Raw genomic sequence first — 18,647 nt, forward strand, 5'->3', positions numbered from 1 at the left:
CAATACAAGGTAGTGTAATCTTTAAATCCTGAACTGCCTTAGACCTAATGGCATATATTAGCCAGTGTAGGTAGCAACAAGCTAGTAGTGGTCCTTGATACTGTAGGACAACTCCCATGAAAACTTGGTCACATGAGCTGCTGCTGCTTCCTTTTGTGATATCTTTCCATGGGGTCATTGTCAGTGAACTCAGTTAATCTCCATACTTTGAGCAAGTGGCAAAGAGTTATAGAATACTTCAGGAGAAAAAAGAAAGTTATGGTATATAGTAGCAGTAGATATGAGAGTTTGCTCTCTTGTCAAGCAAAGGTTTGAAGGCATTAAGATAATGTGTTTTGCTTCTTGATAAACTCATACCATTTTATTGCACAATAATGCTAAATCCTACAAAATTAGAGAAATAAAAATAAATAACAAAAATATTAATTTTGAAAACCGAGTATTTTAGTTGATAAAAAAGGAGAACTTTTTTATATGCGGTCGCAAGCATAATTTGTTTTTGCAAGAGATTGAGATTGATGGGTTTGGGGGATATTAAGAATATAAATTGAACATATCATATCACTTTCTATTTGAGTTAAGCTTTTTAATGGATTGATAGACTCTTAAAACTTAAAATAAAAATAAGCTTAAAATAAAATTTATATTCGGCCACCTCAATAGGGGGAGTACTAATGATAAAAATGAATAGCTCGATCTTATCAATTAACTTAAATTTTTGAATAATTTGATAATCAAGGATAAAATATTCATATGATAGTGCTACGATTATAGGAAGAAATAATATATAAATTATGGAAGAAATTGGTTGAAGCATGCGGGAAATAATAATCATTCTTTTTCTGTGCTCCACTGATCAATAACACACAGGATTTCCCAAGTTTTCCTACTTAATTGTTCTAGCAAAAATAAATTTCATTATGTGTATCACTTGCATGAACACCACATGTTGACCAAAACTTGACCTTCTGGACAATATAAAATTTCTCTTCTTCCAGTTGAAGCTCAAATCCTTGTGAAGAAATGCACAAAGTAGATACATGTTCATCCCTGTTAGGTAATTGATAGGAAGCATTTATAACACACTTCATCAACAACGCATTCATATTGGATAATAGATAGATACCATAAGAACAGAACTGGCGCCATCTTTTCACCTCACTCCTGTCAAAGGAACAGTTATAATTCAATTCAGCCCTACCAAGGAGGAAAACCTAATTTCCATGCAGTGATTAGTAGTATTATACGGCAGTGATTAAGAACTGAGAAGTACAATATGGATCCATTGCATTCATATTGGGAATGGCCTTATTCTTAACTCTAGTGGTTGTGAAAAAAGATAAAAGAAAGAGAGAGAGAGAGAGAGAGATGGCATTTGTTTCAACTTTCAATCAGGAATCAACTCATCCTATGAATTTTGATCTCAATAATGATTCTTCTAACACTTACAAAATGTGGGCATTATTGATGTTCATGATAAGATGTGATAGGTAACATAAATAGGTATAATATAGTCTTTGCTTGACCTTAGGGAGTTGTGGTGAAGTATTTGAATTCCTGGGGACAACCTAATCGATGGAAGTGACCAGAAGTGAAAACAAGTGGATGTTTTTACATATCTATATTGTTACTATTACATCACCAATATATATGTATAAAGACTCTGCTAGCTACGATGAAACAGGTTCTACATGGCACACTGAAACTGTCACCAGTCCACTAAATTAGCCATTACAATAAAACCAATGTTTGACAATAACATCAGTCTTAGGAACCAAAATGGAATATGTATTACATTGTGGATTGGATCAGGTATTCTGATCTGTTAATATCAATTGGATAAAACATATATCCACATCAACAGCCTCTAGTAATAAAGAGAAACAAGCCTTTGATAAAACATGGGTTACCAAACAACAGAACAGCATATCACCAATCAACCATCACAAATGCACGGAGCACAGAGAACAAGAACCAAACTGTTATAGAGGATCAAAAAGGTTCCGGAAGAGGCTCAAATCGGTGATCAAACAGAGAGCCTTGATCAGATTTATCATCGGCACTTAGAAGCCAGCTTGCATTCTTTAAGTCCTCTTTTGTCAGCATCGCATCGTACCTGTAGCTACCATATAGATCTATGTCATTCATTCTCTCCCTTCTCATAAGGTTTTCCCTGTCTGGAGACTTGGTACTAGTGTTCATGTTATACAAAACGCCTCCATTGAAGTCCCCAGAGGTTCCATCATAACTACCATTTTCGGCAAGGATTTCATCATTAGTGACAGGAACAATGGTCTCTGACACTCGAGCAGTTCGACCTTTGGGAACTGCAGACCGGATACTATGAGGAAAGATTGATGCACCCCGAATGCCCCCCAAGCTTTGTCGAATGTCCTACACCCACACATAAAGAAGACCTCAGAAGTTTGATCTACTATATATTAAGCATCTATGAACTATGTCATTATCCCGCTTTAGCTCATTGCAGACAAAGCAGGAAACAGAAACTCTTTTGCAGGAAACTTAAATGCTTAATTCAAATTTCCGCATGCATAAAAATAACTGGAGCATACCATATGCTTAATAGCCATGTCGAGTGACTTCTTTGAGATTGTTCTTCCAAATCCGGTGTTCTCTGTAGAGGAAACCGGTTTAATATTCCTGCGAGGTCCAGCTTCAGAACTCACAGGCTTTTGGTTATCAGATGAATTAGCATAGTGTCCATTGCTATGTAGAGGAGCTTTTGGTGGATTTTCTGGGAACTTGCTCCGAGAAATAATTGGTAAAGATAGCCTCCGGTTTGTAACAGAAGGAACCACTGGTTCAGAATTCGAACTAGCTCGGATGGTAAGTGCCATTCCTGGACGTGCCCTGCCAGCAGATAGAGGACGCTCAGGCAACTTTGTCCTTAGGTTTGGTGGCACATCATTGGGAAAATCTGGGAGATTAATTGGCCGCACTGGAGCCCTAGGCCGTGGATTTGGGGAGCTGGGACGAGATGAAGATACTGTATTTGCTGGAGCCCGAGGCCGTGGATTTGGAGAGCTGGGACGAGAAGAAGATGCTGAATTTACTGGAGCCCGAGGCCGTGGATTAGGAGAGCTGGGGCGAGAAGAAGATGTTGAATGTGGAACTCGACCATTGCTAACTGGCAAACGCCCAACAGATGGGGACCGCCCTACAGTCGAGGTTGGTATTGTTGTTCGAGCAATGGGCTGACGAGTGGGCGTTGACGGCCGGGAAGTTGAACGTGCTACTATGGAACTAGAGTTTGAGTTTACACTGGTAGAAATTTGAGATCTAGAGGTTGGAGTTGCAGGCCTAGAATTCTGTGATGGTTCAGATTTAAGACCTGGAGAGACAGAGGTTGGTCGGGTTTTTTGAGGAGTGGATGAACGGATCGGCACAGGACGAGAGACTGGGGTCAATGACTTTGCAGCTGAAGGGGTAACTGGTCTCTTGCTTGGGGTTGATGGCCTTGAGGTGACCGAAGCAGAGCTAGTATTGAGGACTGAGGTTCGATTGTTATTAGATACATAGCTAGATGAGACAGAAGCACGAGTGACCGAACTACTTCTAGCAGGTCTTACAGAATGGCCATTCTCCGTTTGAGAAACAGAAAGCTGCACAGCAGATAGAAGAGTGAGATGCATTATCAAGACCCCCTTGTGCTAGCATTTTATATATACAAACAACAAATGGATCAAGGGATTTTGTGCACTGGTATCCATCATAAAAAGCACATGATGCAAAATGATTGCAGAGAAAATCAATGCATTGATTCTAGCCCTACGAGTTTTTTCTATAATAAATTTTTGTCTCAAGTTAAGAATTTCTTTAATTTTTCAAGAATATATGAGATACTTGTTGGATTCCTACCCTATCATAAGGGTTCCCTAGGAAAATATATGGATTCCAATACAACCAAAAAAGAAAATGTTAGTAGAAGTAAAAAAAATGAGCTTCTTATAAGAAAACTCATTGATACATTGTGCAATGAAACTTTCTACTTTCAATAACTAAATAGCAAGTCAAATATGTGTCATCATATAAAGAAACTCAATCCAATTAAGATGAGTAATAGTAAGTTTACTTTAACAAAATGAAAGGTATGCTTTGAAACCATATCCTGAATAGAAATTAAATAAAAATTACTCAGAAACTAACAGCAATATATATAGTGCTCCAATTTTTAACCATCTTATTAGGTATTGTAGCATCCCAAGAGCCTTGCCTAAATAGATTAATTGCATGTAAAGGCCTCCTCTTTAGGCTACTTGCATGTTAAATAACCATTCTGAAGACCACTAAGTTTGGAGAATTATTCTCCTGTAATTTGTGCATATGCAATCAATAATAACAATAAGAAACTATAATGTCTCAACTATTTGAGGTAAGCTACATGGTCCAAGAAATCATAAAATTATGCATATGAATCCAACTAAGTGAAGAGTTTACAAGAGATTATAATTATTAATCTAATAAATCTTAGATGCTGGTCCAAACAAGCAGGTAAGCATGAAGTTCAACATTTGTTAAGGAAATGAGCGTTAGGATGAAGGTTAGTACTGAGACATGAGTGCTCTGAACTTTTCACGTCATAGAAATTTTCTAGTTTTGGTCATGAACATTGAGGCTCACCAATCATCTAATTAGATTCAACAAAAAAATTGGCATATTAAAAGAATAACATGCTCAAATCATATCAGCTTTATGGTATTAAAGGATGAACAAACATTTTGACTAAGAAACTTCTACGAAAAATATATGAAGAATGTCACTGAAATAGTAAATGCCACTGTAGAATATACAAACCCTAGATGCTCTTGTAGTTGAGGATGATCTAGCAGTAGAACTACGCTTAGGTGCCACAGTAGGTAACTGACTCTCACTAGAAACCAATGGAGCAGCCTGAGGTGTTCCAGGGGGAGTTAGAAGCCTGTTAACAGTTAATTTGAATTGACAAGTAATCAGCTTCAAATTTCATTAATGATGTCAATAAAAAATAGTCAACTGGTAATGCAAAGAAAAGAAAGAATACAGAATTTTAGTTCTAGCAGCATCAATATCTTAATGACAGGAGAAATTACAGTTGCTAAAGTGAAGATGAATATTTCTTAAACTCAAATATGTTTATAACATGCACAACTGATCATGCTAAGTGCAAGTAATTCAGCTTTGCTAGGTTATAAGTGCCTCATACACCTTATTGGATACAATGTTAAACACAAAATCTTTTTTTTTATATATTTTAGACTAGTTATAGCCACAAGAAGGACTGTAATTCTGTTCACTATGTAAAGATAGAACTGCAAAGAAAGCTTAATTTAGAGATGGATAAAAAGATACGTAGCTCTTTAAGATCAATATTTAATATACTAAGAAACATTGGAGTACTGCACAATTTAGTTTCATCTAAAGTCTGGACATTTGGAAAAAGGTGAAATACAAACTAGCATAGGATGATACAAGAATACAAGAAATCCCTGAAATCATGCATATTTGATTTCATTTCCTAGGAAGAAAAATACATTTTTTAGTTACCACCAATAGTGGCTCAAATTATTTCTGAGAAGATTACACTGTATGCAATGGACCTTTCAAAAATTCACCCACATAGAGCTCATATACAATATTAAGATTGTGATTTACACATCTATTCCAATTGTCTTTTGGAGAAATTGTATTTTCCATCTGATGTAATCTTGGTAAATATTGGACGTGTTGTACTCATTTGATGGTTCCTAGTCATGCCTAACTGAAAGCATTCTCATTGAAGACATGCAGGGTTTAATATGCCAGTTTTGCAACTTCCTTATCCGACACTGAAAAGACACAGTATAGGACATTATCAGTAAAGGGAGAATGCTCCTACATAACAATTTAACATCATGAACTCAGAATTATGATCTTCATTCTTTCACTGTCATTTTTCTGTCAAAATGTCTGAAGAAATCTCAACATGATCCTTTTTGAGCATCTGATATTATGTTATAAACGCTTGTACTTAAATCACACTGTCCTGGATCCAATCAGGAAATACTCAACATTGCCTTCCCGAATGGGCATGGTAGTTCAGATGGTTGAAAATTACCAAAGGTTGCATTTTTCACACTCTATCGATGTTGTTGACCTTTAGTAAATCTTTATTTGAAACAGCACCAGTAATAACTAGTTTCTAAATATGTCAACTTGGGGATATATCTAAAACATCCAACTCACCAAAAAACATACAACAAAGTTGACATCAATGATTCAGTGAAAACACGGCTTTTGACATCAATGATTCAGGAATCTTACAAAACCTTACCAAGAATCTAGAAAAAGCTTCAAATTGCAATATTTACCAATCGTAATCGTGCTTCCCGATGTCGGCATCCAGCAAATCATCCATGCCGATCCTCCCAATCTTGGCTTCCCCAACAAATTTGTTAGATCCTAGGGCCACCACCAGCAGAAAAAAGATGAATCGGCAAACGCAGCGACGAGAAGGGAAAAGCAACAAATTCAACTAGAACAACAGCCGGGACCTTCCTGGACGTCGGATCCGGAGGCAGATCCGATCGGAGGGCCAGCGATGCGGCTTCTGGAGAAAAGATCCAGCTCCAAGCCGTCCCCCTCCGCCGACACCCGCCCTCCGCTGACGAGGCTCCTCCCGCGCCGGAGAAGCAACGACGCCGCCGGAGAATTCCTCGAAGAGATCAGCGAGTCCTCGGAGATGCGGCTCATGTGAGCGCTGATGCCATCGCCGTCGTCGGAGTGGAGGGGGGTCCTCCAAGATCGGATCCAGAGTAGGAGGCGATTGAGAGCGAGAGAAGAAAGAGAAGAAACTCTTAAACAACGACAGGAGGAGAAAGCATGTATTGTTTTATTATTATATACACGCTTACAGATAGATAGATAGATAGATAGATAGATGTGTAAATCTTTGTATATATATATATATATATTAAAGAAAATAGGAGCAAAAAGAGGGGAAGGTAAATTGGGTAGAAGGACTAAGAATAGTACGTGGCAGTTATCCATTGGTTTGGATTCATAAGTTGGGATTATGTGTTTTCCCCCAGCGACCAAACACACAAAGCACGGTCTCCCATTGGCTAGTCGACGCTCGGTCGCGCGAGCAGTGTTGTCTCGGCCACCATTAACGGTAGCATTTGGTTAGCTATTTCCATTAATAATGAAGCCTTTTCTTTTTTTTTTTCCTTTTTGCTAATGAAACATTTGCTCAAATATAATTGAAATTTTTTTGACAAAGTAAAATATGCACCTCTTTTCATTCCATGAATTTGCATCGATTATATATATATATATATATATATATATATATATATATATATATATATATATATATATATATATATATATATATATATATATGTATGTATTAATTTGGATCCACATTCATTAATTTGGATAAGGATAATAGTTTACTTGGACATTATTTATTTTTCGTATGTTTGGGAACATTGCTTGACAATTTTAGATAGAAAATGTAAGGTATACTTATTTTACTTCTGTTGCATATATACTCTTATGAAATCAAATAATGGGTGATGGCAAAACGAGACTGATCATGGATGGTCAATTATTGACTTTTAATGTAGTTTATGAAAGGCTACATATCCTTTCTATGCATTAACTTCACATAAACAATATTTTTATTTTATTTGTATTAAGTGAATCTTAATAACCAAAGAGATTGATCAATTTAAAAAAAAAAAAATACATATTCTATTTTTTTTATCTTGTTTGTATTTATGGATATTATTTTACCTAAGAATTTTAAATTTGTTAGGCCTCACTTAAATGTAATGATATTGATGCAAATATTCTTGGCTTATCATTAGCTAAATTTAATGTATTTTTTATTTTTTTACATATGTACATGCATACAAATTAATTATATATTTATCTCTTTTAGGTATTGAATTGGAAATATTTCTTTTTTATTAGTAGGAGGCAAGAAATTGAGCAACTTCTTTGTCCTCATCATAAGAGGAGGAGCATAGCAAGACAAACAAAACTTCGTTTAGTTGTTAGTCCTATCGACGAGAAAATGTAATATATTCTTCTTCTTTTTTTCCTTAGACCACTTGTTTATTACCATATAATTAATTCTTACATAAAAGAATTTTCATCTCAAAGTTTTTTGGTGTGGGTTAAATCATGGAGAGGTGCATTTGTAATTTTGTTTTAATTTTATGGGGTGTTTATGCACATTGATCATTTATCAATTTATATCACAGTGGACATTACCATTCACATTATGCTAACCTTTAATTCTTACATAAAAACGTTTTTATCTCAAAGTTTTTTGGCATGGGTTAAATTATGGAGAGGTGCATTTGTAATTTTGCTTTAATTATACGAATTTATCGGGGTTGTTTTATGCACATTGATCATTTATCACTTTATATGGTATTACCGTTGACATTATGCTAACCTTTAATTGTTACATAAAAACATTTTCATCTCCAAAGGTGCATTTGTAATTTTGTTTTAATTTTACGAATTTATCGGCAGTATTTTATGCACATTGATGATTTATCATTTTTTATCACAATGGACAGTTTTTTATATCATAATAACATTTAAAATAAATATTGTTATGCATATAGACATTTTAAAGGAAAAAAAAAAGATATTTGCATTTTGTTAATTTTAATGCGGCATTTATGCAATGAAAAAGGAACCTTTTGCCACGATTATATTTATTAAAGTCCATGCATTTAGATAATAGATCGACCATAGAAGCAAATTAATGGTTCTTCTTAAGAGAGAGAAAAGAAAGAAATGCTAAATTAAATAGTTGCTATCATCACTATACATGGGATGAAGTTTTCAAGACTAATTTGTCAGATATGTTGAATGTTAGGTGTGCATTACCATCAATCTCTATGACATTTCTTGAGCACCTTTGTTAATTAAGCAAGAATAAGGAGAAAGAGAAATGTAGCATCAACATTAAGCTTGAGCATGGATATTGCCAAGTCATACACAACATAAATAGAATGTATGCAATTGCCATGATCACTATCGATCATCAAAACAAGATCTAAAGAGTGACACTCCAACTGACTTTAATCAATTCTTTCTTTTTAGCTCTTTTTTTTTTCTCCTATAGGACAATAACTACATCAATGCATGGATTTTTAGTGTCTACATCCAATAAATTTACAATTAAATATATCTATAATAGGAAATAAAATAAAGAAGAAATATGTTTTAACAAGGTCTATAGATCTTGTAGTTAAATAGGATGGGGCAATTAGTAGTCTTAGTATAAGTAGATATAGGAGATGTGGAAAGATTATAATGATAATATCTACAAATGAAAATCTAAACATTCTTGATTTAATTAAGGATATTGTCTTATACAAAACTTAATAATGAAAAAAGTATTCATGTTGTTGACCCCAAATAATTAAGACATTATTGTTGTTTGATCCAATAAATTAGATTGAATTAGGTTTATTCTATACTAATTTCTTTTATTTTTGCAGCAGTGTAGTAGTTTATTTTTAGTGGCTTCACAATGCCACTCACATCAAAAGCCATAGCCCATGGGGACAAAATGGAAGTAGAAAGCATAAATGTCTTTTCTTTCAAATCAAAATGCAGCTCTGAAAGTGACATTGCTCCAACCAAGCCATCATTGGCAATTGAAATAATATGAGGTCCCAAAGAGACAAAGACATAATTGAATTATAATCATTAATTTAGTTTGGAAACTAGTACTTGCTCTCTCCACTAATTTAAAGAGTTGTAGACATATGCCATTCACCAAAGTCCAACAAAAAAATTAATCACAATAATTGCATGGAGCATTGAGATCCTTATTTCAAACATGAAATTATATTACTGATGTTGGTTTAGCTTTTAATTAGCTTGGTTCTTCTTTTCCATTCCTTCTCAAGTCTCTACCACTTCCATCATCCTAAACTAATGGAAATGTTTGCCACCAACTAAACAAGAGATCTCATGTAAGGATGTGTTGGCTTTTCAGTAAACCTAAACTAGCTTCATGCAAGTGCTTTCTGATTACTTAATTATCATGCTTTCTTTCAGAACATGTAGGTGTCATCTCAGGTGACATAGAAGAAATAGATTGGAGTGGCATTGATAACATGAACTGTGAAAGCAAGAATAATAGTCTCAAAAGTAAGCTGAGATTGTTATGAATGAAAGTCTTTACTTTTGAGTGTATTTATTATTCTCCTCTACTATTCTTCGTTAAAGTTCATTAATTTTCCACCAAAATTTCCAACTACCACATTAGCTTTTGAATGGATCTCTCATCTGTATTTGATTCGAATGCAAAGTCCAACATTGCTTCCTTCCTTTCGTTCTTTCATCTCAAGCGGATGGAATAGTTTGCATGTGGAAGTCCAACTTGATGAACTTTGTCACCACGATCCAGGAAGCATGAAAGGAGAATGATGCAGTGGATGGTGCTTTTATATCCACAAAACCAGAGAATGGTAGTGGGGTTTATGCCATCACCTTGCAGAGAATGAAATATGCACAAGAGATATCCTGTTGCCATTCCTTAGAAGCCAAGATTTGTAAATAGCTACATTCTTTCTTTATTGTTCGTGTCATCATGGTTGTCATCACAATGATCATTCTCCCTGGTGATGACTGCCACTTCATCATGGCAGATACAACCTTCAATCAATGCAGTATCTAATAGTTTCAGTATCAGGTGTGCATGGGATAAAATCCACAGAAAAGAAAGACCTGCGAGATTGTGTAAAGCTTTGATTCACAGATGATGATGCCATGGGAAGCTAAATTTTGGATAAACTTCAGATCTATGACTAATTGGGTAAACTTAGAATGTTGCAGATCTCCTACTGTCTATGATTGATGAATTGCAATCACATATGCAACTCATGCATTTGTAGGAGCATCTTAATAAATCTGTGCACCTATCTTTGATCATTAGCAGCTTCTTCTATAACCAACTTCTATCATCTGTTGGGTTACAAAATATTTTTGGATTCTTGGAGCCTAAGTATTCCAAGGAATCCCAGTATGGAAATGAATTTGCTGGGAAGGAAAGAAACCTTATGAATTAGAATTTTAATTTTCATAAATATATCATATATCATATATCATTAGGTGTTAATAAGAGTAAGATATGAGGAAATATTTTGAGCACTCCTAAAATTCTTTCTAGTGCATATAGGGAGATTATGAGAAAATATTTTTTTCTAATTTTATCTATAGATATAGACAAGAAATATTAAACTATATAAATCTTTCTCTTAAAAAGAATAAAAATCTGATTGGAAGTAAAATAAAAGAACTTTGCGTTCAGTGCACACTATTCAAATTCTGACTTGACTCATAAGCTTTGGTTGACTTAGTATGACACCCACCATATAAAGTGTTTGGTAGTGTTGTATGATTATTTGAGATCGTAGGTCCCTTATATTTGAGATTTATAAAAATATTATATTCTTAGTTAAGTTTAAAGTATTTAAAATTTTATTTATAGTTTTTATTAAGATTTTTTTTTATATCTTACTCTATCTCGACCACTAATATTAATCATTTTATTTTTTCTAACTATTACATTTATATATATTTTTTTAAAGTACATGATCGTATCATTCTAGACATTCTTTCTCATCTTCCTAATGACTTTACATATCCATCTCAATATTCTTATCTCGACAATAACATAAATTATATTTTCTATTATTTTTTAACTGCCCAACATATTATTTTTTTAACTAATTACCCAAAGTTCCATACGACCATTAGGATGGATTTCAATAAATTAAACCATCACCTTAACTGGATATACAAGAAACAAACGAGGAAAAAAAAACAATGACTAATTCTATAATTGACTCAATCTTGATCTTCATAATTTTTTGGTATGTCCCTACAAGATTATCATCTTGATTCAGATAGCAAGTTAAAAATACCATTGCTGCACTGCTGCATGTTATTTGTTGTAGGCTAAATATGTTTAATATTTTCTTCGTTAACTGTAGGATAAATTATTTATTACTGCAGTATAATTTGTAGGGTAAAAATACACCATTATATTTATCGCAAGGTAAAATAATCTATAGTACTACAGTTATTCTTTGAAGTGTTATTTATCTACCACTACCGTTTTATGACTACAGTAATGTGAATTTTTACTTTAGTCGGTATAACCACATACATATGCCATCCCGATGGCACCTCTTCTCATATTAACCATAGATATAGATGATGCTACGATTAGACACCTAACTATAACTCGTCGATGGAGATATATCTTGTTGTAGTACGACCAATTTGATCTTTGAGAAGACTCTTCTTTTTATTTATATGGTGAAATCGGATCTTTTTTCTTGGTTTATTAGGAAAATCATATAAGTGATTTTTTTTTAAGTCAAGAATTATTCTTGACAATATTTGATACCTTCTAAGTGAGAACTATTTGTAATTTCATTTTACCAAACGCTCGGATTTTTATTCTTTTTCTATTTATGTAACTTAAACAAGATATGTTAATACCAAATATCGAGGTATAAGAAATTGCAGCACTCAAATCAATCAAATAAACAATCAAAATAATGAGATAAAAAATCACAGATCACAAAATAACAATTTACTTGAAAAATCCTTTTTGTTGTACAAGAAAAATCATAATGGCAGATTATATTTTTTCCACTGATCAGGGTCAATGAAATTATACACAATCCTCTTAAATTAGTTAGAGGATATCAAATATTATTAGGAATAATTTTTAGTAAGTAAAATAATTACTTCAAATTTTTTTCCTATCCTTTTCATACTACTTGGATGGGATCAAGACAACTTAGTTAATAAAGATTTGATAGTTTATTATAAAATCTTAAGTTTGAATTTCGTCTTCGTCACTTATCCTTTATTTAAAAAAATATATCATCAATAAACCAATGAAAAAAATTAAATCTTACCAATGGATTGATCTTTTTAATATAAACTTCTCGAAGTTCATTTTATAGAGTATGATGAAAAAGTAAGGTATCAGAAAATCAAGCTTTAATCAATCATCCAATCATCTATAATTTATTATCTATTGATAAAATCTATGTTTTATTTTCCATCAGCCTATTTCATTTCAGTATATGAAAGCTTTTTTCATATTTATTTTTTAATAATAAGTTGGGGTTAGGCCTTTATTTATTGAAATAGTTCCACCAAAGTTATGATTAGGATTAGGTTCTTGCATAACTTGATTGAAGGCTTGGCCCCAATACTCAATACTCCTAGGTTCATGTTTCACTAGTCTTGGCCCCAGTTGAAGGCTTGGCCCCAGTTGCACATCATAATGACCTACAAATCTCCTACACAAAGTTCCAGTTCTTGTATGTTGGGTTGACAGCCTACAAGTTCAACTTATAGTGGGCTTTAATAGCCCATAGCCCACTTCTCCATTAATCTAACCCTAGATCTAATAGGGGGGTGTGGTGATTATGAAAATAGGGAGAAAAACTACAACAACGAGGCAGAAAATTGCAGCAACAACTTGAGTCAAAAAATAGAAGAAAAAGATAAAAAAACAAGAGAAGGAAATGGAAGAAGATAAGGACAACGCAGAGATAAGGATAACGCAGAGAGACTTTTCTCAATCATCTCATCAAATCCTTATGGAGAGTTTGGATATTATGCATAATGACATAATCCTTGTATCTCAATTGTTCTCTTGAGATTGTTGCTTGGGTTTTAGACAAAATACTCTGAGATTTATATATTCATTACTCTTATAGTGAATTATTTCTGGTTTACCTGTGATTTTTACCCAGGATTTTATATGTAAATCTTAATATCCTATTTGATTGTGATTTTCATTTAATTTCGCTATATGTTACGATCTACTTATATTTGTTCGTATACCAAATTTCTTTCTTTTGTTTTTCCTCTCATTATAAGTGGATCTTGCCATGGTTGGGGGGCTCTTTTCGTGAAGAAGAACAAGCCTGAAGCGAGGTCAGCTTGTTGTGTCAGTCCTATGTATCTTTACCATCACTGTCATAAACGAACCCCTCGGATCCTGCGTGCACTTGCACCCTTTACTCGGTGTCGCCAACTTGCTCACCCAGATGGCATTTATATCCCTGAGATCGTGTGGCAGGAGCTTCTCCTTTTCCTTCTCTGCTACCAACGCAACAAATGGCATGATAAGAAGGAGCATGATGATTAGTGGATGAGTTAGATGATGCGTTTGATGAGCTCCGGCCTCTTCCTTCACGAGAATCCCAGCTCCTGTAGTCACGAGCTTCCAATTCCCAACTCCACCACGGCATTGGCGCACTACCATTCCAATTGCACGCACTGTTGGCCTTCCCGGATTAATGCAGAAGCCATTGTTGATGGTCACACGATGCTGATGGCAGTGTAGGTGGAATGAGGTACACTGCCGTTTCTGAAATAGCTTCATCGGCTCTACTGTTGAGCGGCAGATCCTCCGTCCCTGTTCGACGTCAGCCAAGGGAAAAGCCGAGCTCTGAGATGCTACCTATTCCCAAAGATATCATCCAAATGACGAAAGGGAAAGGCACGGGTCTCCCCTCCTCGGATTGCGCGAGTAGGAAGAGAGATGGAAAGCCCTACCTTTCCATAGCCTGTCACCCTCTGATCTCCGTACCTGTTTGCCTCCTGCAGTCACTGCAGCAAATTCCAAATGATAGAAAAATGGAAGAGCATTTTAGGAGGCAAAGGTTGACATGAATAGGTGGAGAACAGACAGTGCTCCTACTAATGATCCGAGTCTTCTTAAACGTGTGTAAGAAGATGGGTAGAAGAGAGGAGACAAAGACCTCTGTTCTCGGAGGAGAAAGCTGCATGCCTGCACTGCTGCTGTGGCCGCCCAGTAGTACTCAGAGCATCATCTTTATCAAGCCTGACAGGAACTTTATTTATCTGCAAGCTCCCATGATGCATGGGGTCTAACACTGTTGCTCATTGTGTAGCAGTCTGCTCCTATCTTTGATTCCTCCCACCGTAGGGAGTTCGCCGAGGGGAAATATAATGGTCAAAAAGCAGCAGTGAAACTATAGCTTAGGCAGTAGATTCTAGTTGAATCACATCAAGTGGAAGGGTAATGAATTGCAAGTGGAATAAGTTTATGGCAGCTTGTTCTGTATGAGAGTGCACTCCCACCATGGCTCTTGTTTTTGTATAGAGTCAGTTGGAATCAGATGGCTTTCCTTTCTCCTTGATATTTTATTTCTGCACTCCTTTCTCTTCTTAGCCACTCACCTCACACTCTCTTCCTAGTCTGTGTTTACACTTTCTTTTATTAAGATCCTTCAGCTTCTGCTGCTTCCCGTGCTTTACTCTCTCTCTCTCCCGCACCCCTCCCCCCCCAAAAGAAATCTCCATGAAGAGTCTCTGTTCAGCTCACCTGTCTCAAGCTAATTGTAGAGCCACTTGATGAACAGTTTGCGATCGATCTCCCACTTGATGGCACTCACAAGCATCAAGCAAACCTCCCTCTACCTATTAATCCCCATGCATGCATGAAGCCGTTAAGTAGGGGGCTCGCTCTTTCCCTCCGCCGCAGGAAAACTAGCACGACCACAAGACACCCACCTTCCTGGTATCCATTTCCCTCGCCATCTCCAAAGGTCATTGTTCCTCCGTTACCCCCGCAAAGAAGGATATGGCTGATGGTCTGCAAAGCTCGGGTGGCTGCAAGAGCACCGCGACAGTGCGGCCACCGGAGAAAGGCCTCAAGTGCCCGCGGTGTGACTCTTCGAACACCAAATTCTGCTACTACAACAACTACAGCCTGTCCCAACCGCGGCACTTCTGCAGGACCTGCCGAAGGTACTGGACCAAAGGCGGCGCACTCCGGAACGTGCCCGTGGGTGGCGGCTGCCGCAAGAACAATAAGTCCAAGTCTCCGGCGTCGTCCTTCCTTCCGTTGGATTCCTTCTCCGGAATTCCTGAAATAGGCAGTAGCCTCAAATTTCTCGATGGAGTGCCCACGTCGACGGCCATGGATTTCCACATAGGTCTGCCCCCTGTCTCAAGGCTCCAGTACGCTCCAGCTGCACCAGGGGTCTTCAGCAGCAACCAGTTCATCACCTTCAGGGACATATCACACAGTGCAACATTCTCTTCTGCTGCCACTCCTGCTGTGGGTGCGTATAATGAAATCGGCGGTAATTCATCCTCTGCTGCTAACAGCGGTAACATTGTTTCTTCCGTCGAATCCCTGAGCTCCATCAACAATGACCTCCATTGGAAGCTTCAGCAGCAGAGGCTGGACATGCTCCTTGGAGGAGAAGCCCATAAAGAGAGTCGCATTTACGGTCCGGACCAGCAGAAGCTTAACTCTTCTAGGGTAGCAGAGAGACCTACAGATGATGTTTGTGAGGGCAGTGGATCATCAAATGCTTACGTTAGTACATGGCTCCTGGATAGCTCTTACGCCATGCCTCCTTCAACCAGTATAATTAACAGCAGCACCAACAGTAGTACCAAAAGCAACTGCAACATCAACGCAAGCTATTGGGATGGAATCCCAGCATGGAGTGACATGCCACAGTTCACCACAATGCCATAGAAACAAAAAAGGCCAGAAATATTAGGTCTCTGAGGTCATGGGTAATCGTTTGCAGTCAAGCAATTAGAGAGCTCAGAAGGTTACAACTATTTTTTGCTGTCTTCTTCTGACAAACATTCTAAGCTTCTACTTTCCTTCCTTGTTCCATTTCGATAGCTATGATTAGGTCAAGATATATATATATAGCTGAAGTTGATGTGTTGTCAGCTGCTGCTTTTTCCTACAAATCTCTCTCTCTCTCTCTCTCTGCAGGGTTTTAGTTCTCGTAGTACAATAATAATATCCACCCTATCTGGTAGGTCTTCTATTTTGATTTGTCATAGGTTTAGCCTGACACCAAAAACTCTCTGTCTATCAATAGAGCTTAAGTGATATCTGATACAAGATCAAAATAATATATGGAATAACATTCTAATAATTTTTTTTTTATATTTTTAATTAATTTATAATTTAAAGATTAATCATATATTTAAATAATTAATTTGAGTAGGTAATTTGAGTGTATAATTGAGAGAAATCCTTTTCTCAAAATTTATATAAATATGTATCACCTCAATGAATAAAATTCTTCCTCTTCACGATAATTTTTTCTATTCTACATGGTATCACAGTCCTCTTGTTTCAAATGAGAAAGACTTTTCTTCCTCCCTCCTCTTATCCCTTCCCCATCAGCCGACCAAAGATGCCTACTCTATTTTATTCCACAGCAACTATTGAAGCCATTCCCCTTTCCTAATTATTATCTTTCCTTAGATCGGACACCCCCCTCCCTGAAGCAGGAGTTGATCTTTGCTCCTCCTCGATTGTTGCTCCCAAAGCCCTTCCTAATTACTACTCTTGGACCCTCCCCACAACCCATTCTTGGAGATAAAGCTGGAGCCAGAGCCCTCCTCGATCGTTGCAATCTCCCCTTCATGATCTATGCAACAAATCTGCTCCATCACCTCGATAATTTGATCAGTCCTCTCTCCATTGGTGATAGATTGGTTATCCACCTAGCTGATCTGACCAGTCCTCCAACAATCTACAACAAATCATTCCCCTCTCTAGTGGTGTGATTTGATCAATCCTTCATTCTTTCCCAGCAAAGACTCCTTCACTCGTCTACAATTTGCATTGAGACTCCTTGCTGATATACTGCCTCGTTGCTACACCGACTATTCTTCCTCCTCCCTAGATCAATAATATTAGCCATCATTGCAACACAAGCACTGCTTCCTCCTGACTACCTTCCGTCAGCTTCTTCAGTAGCATCATCTTTTCCTGTGACTCACCACAAGAGTGCCAAAGCCGTCGGTGACATTGCAAAATGTGCCATCTCTGACGTGCCATCTCCTTCGATGACCCAATAATCATGTCTTCTTTCTCTTCTAGATCTAATACTGCGATGATTATTTCCTTGGGAAACAATATTTGCTCTCTACCTATATGACTCACCTTTATTAATGTAATAATTTTAATCTCCCTCAAACTCTTCAAAGGCGGTAACTATGCATCTTGGCAAGTTCAGTTTACCTTCTCTTTGAATATGATTTGCAGGACTATGTCTATAGCTCCCTTAATTGTCCATCTGAAAATATTCAAGTACCAAAAGAATCAACCCTAATAACAAATCATAACCACAAAATATAGTTATATCGAGACCAGCTTATTCTATAAGTCATTCAAGCCTTAGTTATTGGCATATAGCACTACTAATCTCTTCATGCAATAGTGCAGCAAAAAACTAATCCAAGTTAATAAATCACCTTCGCGAATCACTCTCATGCTCTCATGCTAAGTTTTTAATCTACCTCAATGAAAATAACCAAAATGAAAAGTACTATTATTGATTATATGTAAAATCTAAAAGTTATTATAGATGATTTAGCTTTAATAAGTCATCTCTTGAGTGATGAAGAGGCCATTGTCCATACTCTCAATGGCCTAGGAGATGAAAATAAGGAACTAGCGGTAGTAATTTAAGCATGTGGCTCACTGATATCATTTGAAAAACTATATGACATAGATGAATATAAGTCATAGTCCAAGTTACAAATCACCTTCGAGAATTACTCTCATGCTTGCATGCTAAGTATTT

The 18,647-nt window shown here is 36.4% G+C and overlaps 2 protein-coding genes across 2 annotated transcripts; one reads left to right on the forward strand and one right to left on the reverse strand.

Moving 5' to 3' along the window:
• Positions 1 to 1,692: 1,692 nt before the first annotated feature.
• Positions 1,693 to 6,854, reverse strand: LOC103989041 (uncharacterized). The gene is made up of 5 exons (XM_009407778.3): positions 6,531 to 6,854; positions 6,348 to 6,438; positions 4,816 to 4,939; positions 2,574 to 3,623; positions 1,693 to 2,394 (listed from the first exon to the last, which is right to left on the reverse strand). The coding sequence occupies exons 1-5, from the start codon at positions 6,727 to 6,729 to the stop codon at positions 1,993 to 1,995; spliced, it is 1,866 nt and encodes a 621-aa protein (XP_009406053.2). The 5' UTR covers positions 6,730 to 6,854; the 3' UTR covers positions 1,693 to 1,992.
• An 8,514-nt stretch (positions 6,855 to 15,368) lies between these two features.
• LOC135640127 (dof zinc finger protein DOF5.7-like) lies at positions 15,369 to 16,752 on the forward strand. Its single transcript, XM_065154276.1, has one exon. The coding sequence runs from the start codon at positions 15,659 to 15,661 to the stop codon at positions 16,565 to 16,567; it is 909 nt and encodes a 302-aa protein (XP_065010348.1). The 5' UTR covers positions 15,369 to 15,658; the 3' UTR covers positions 16,568 to 16,752.
• Positions 16,753 to 18,647: the final 1,895 nt, after the last annotated feature.

Source organism: Musa acuminata, chromosome BXJ3-6, assembly GCF_036884655.1.
Source record: "Musa acuminata AAA Group cultivar baxijiao chromosome BXJ3-6, Cavendish_Baxijiao_AAA, whole genome shotgun sequence".
NCBI lineage: Eukaryota > Viridiplantae > Streptophyta > Magnoliopsida > Zingiberales > Musaceae > Musa > Musa acuminata.

Excerpts from the sequence above, each read along its gene's own strand:
- LOC135640127 (XM_065154276.1), top strand. The coding sequence starts at position 15,659 with ATGGCTGATGGTCTGCAAAGCTCGGGTGGCTGCAAGAGCACCGCGACA.
- LOC103989041 (XM_009407778.3), bottom strand. The coding sequence starts at position 6,729 with ATGAGCCGCATCTCCGAGGACTCGCTGATCTCTTCGAGGAATTCTCCG. Across the intron at positions 6,439-6,530 it reads CGGATCCGACGTCCAGGAAG|GATCTAACAAATTTGTTGGG; the intron begins GTCCCGGCTGTT and ends TGGTGGCCCTAG. Across the intron at positions 3,624-4,815 it reads CAACTACAAGAGCATCTAGG|CTTTCTGTTTCTCAAACGGA; the intron begins GTTTGTATATTC and ends TCTGCTGTGCAG.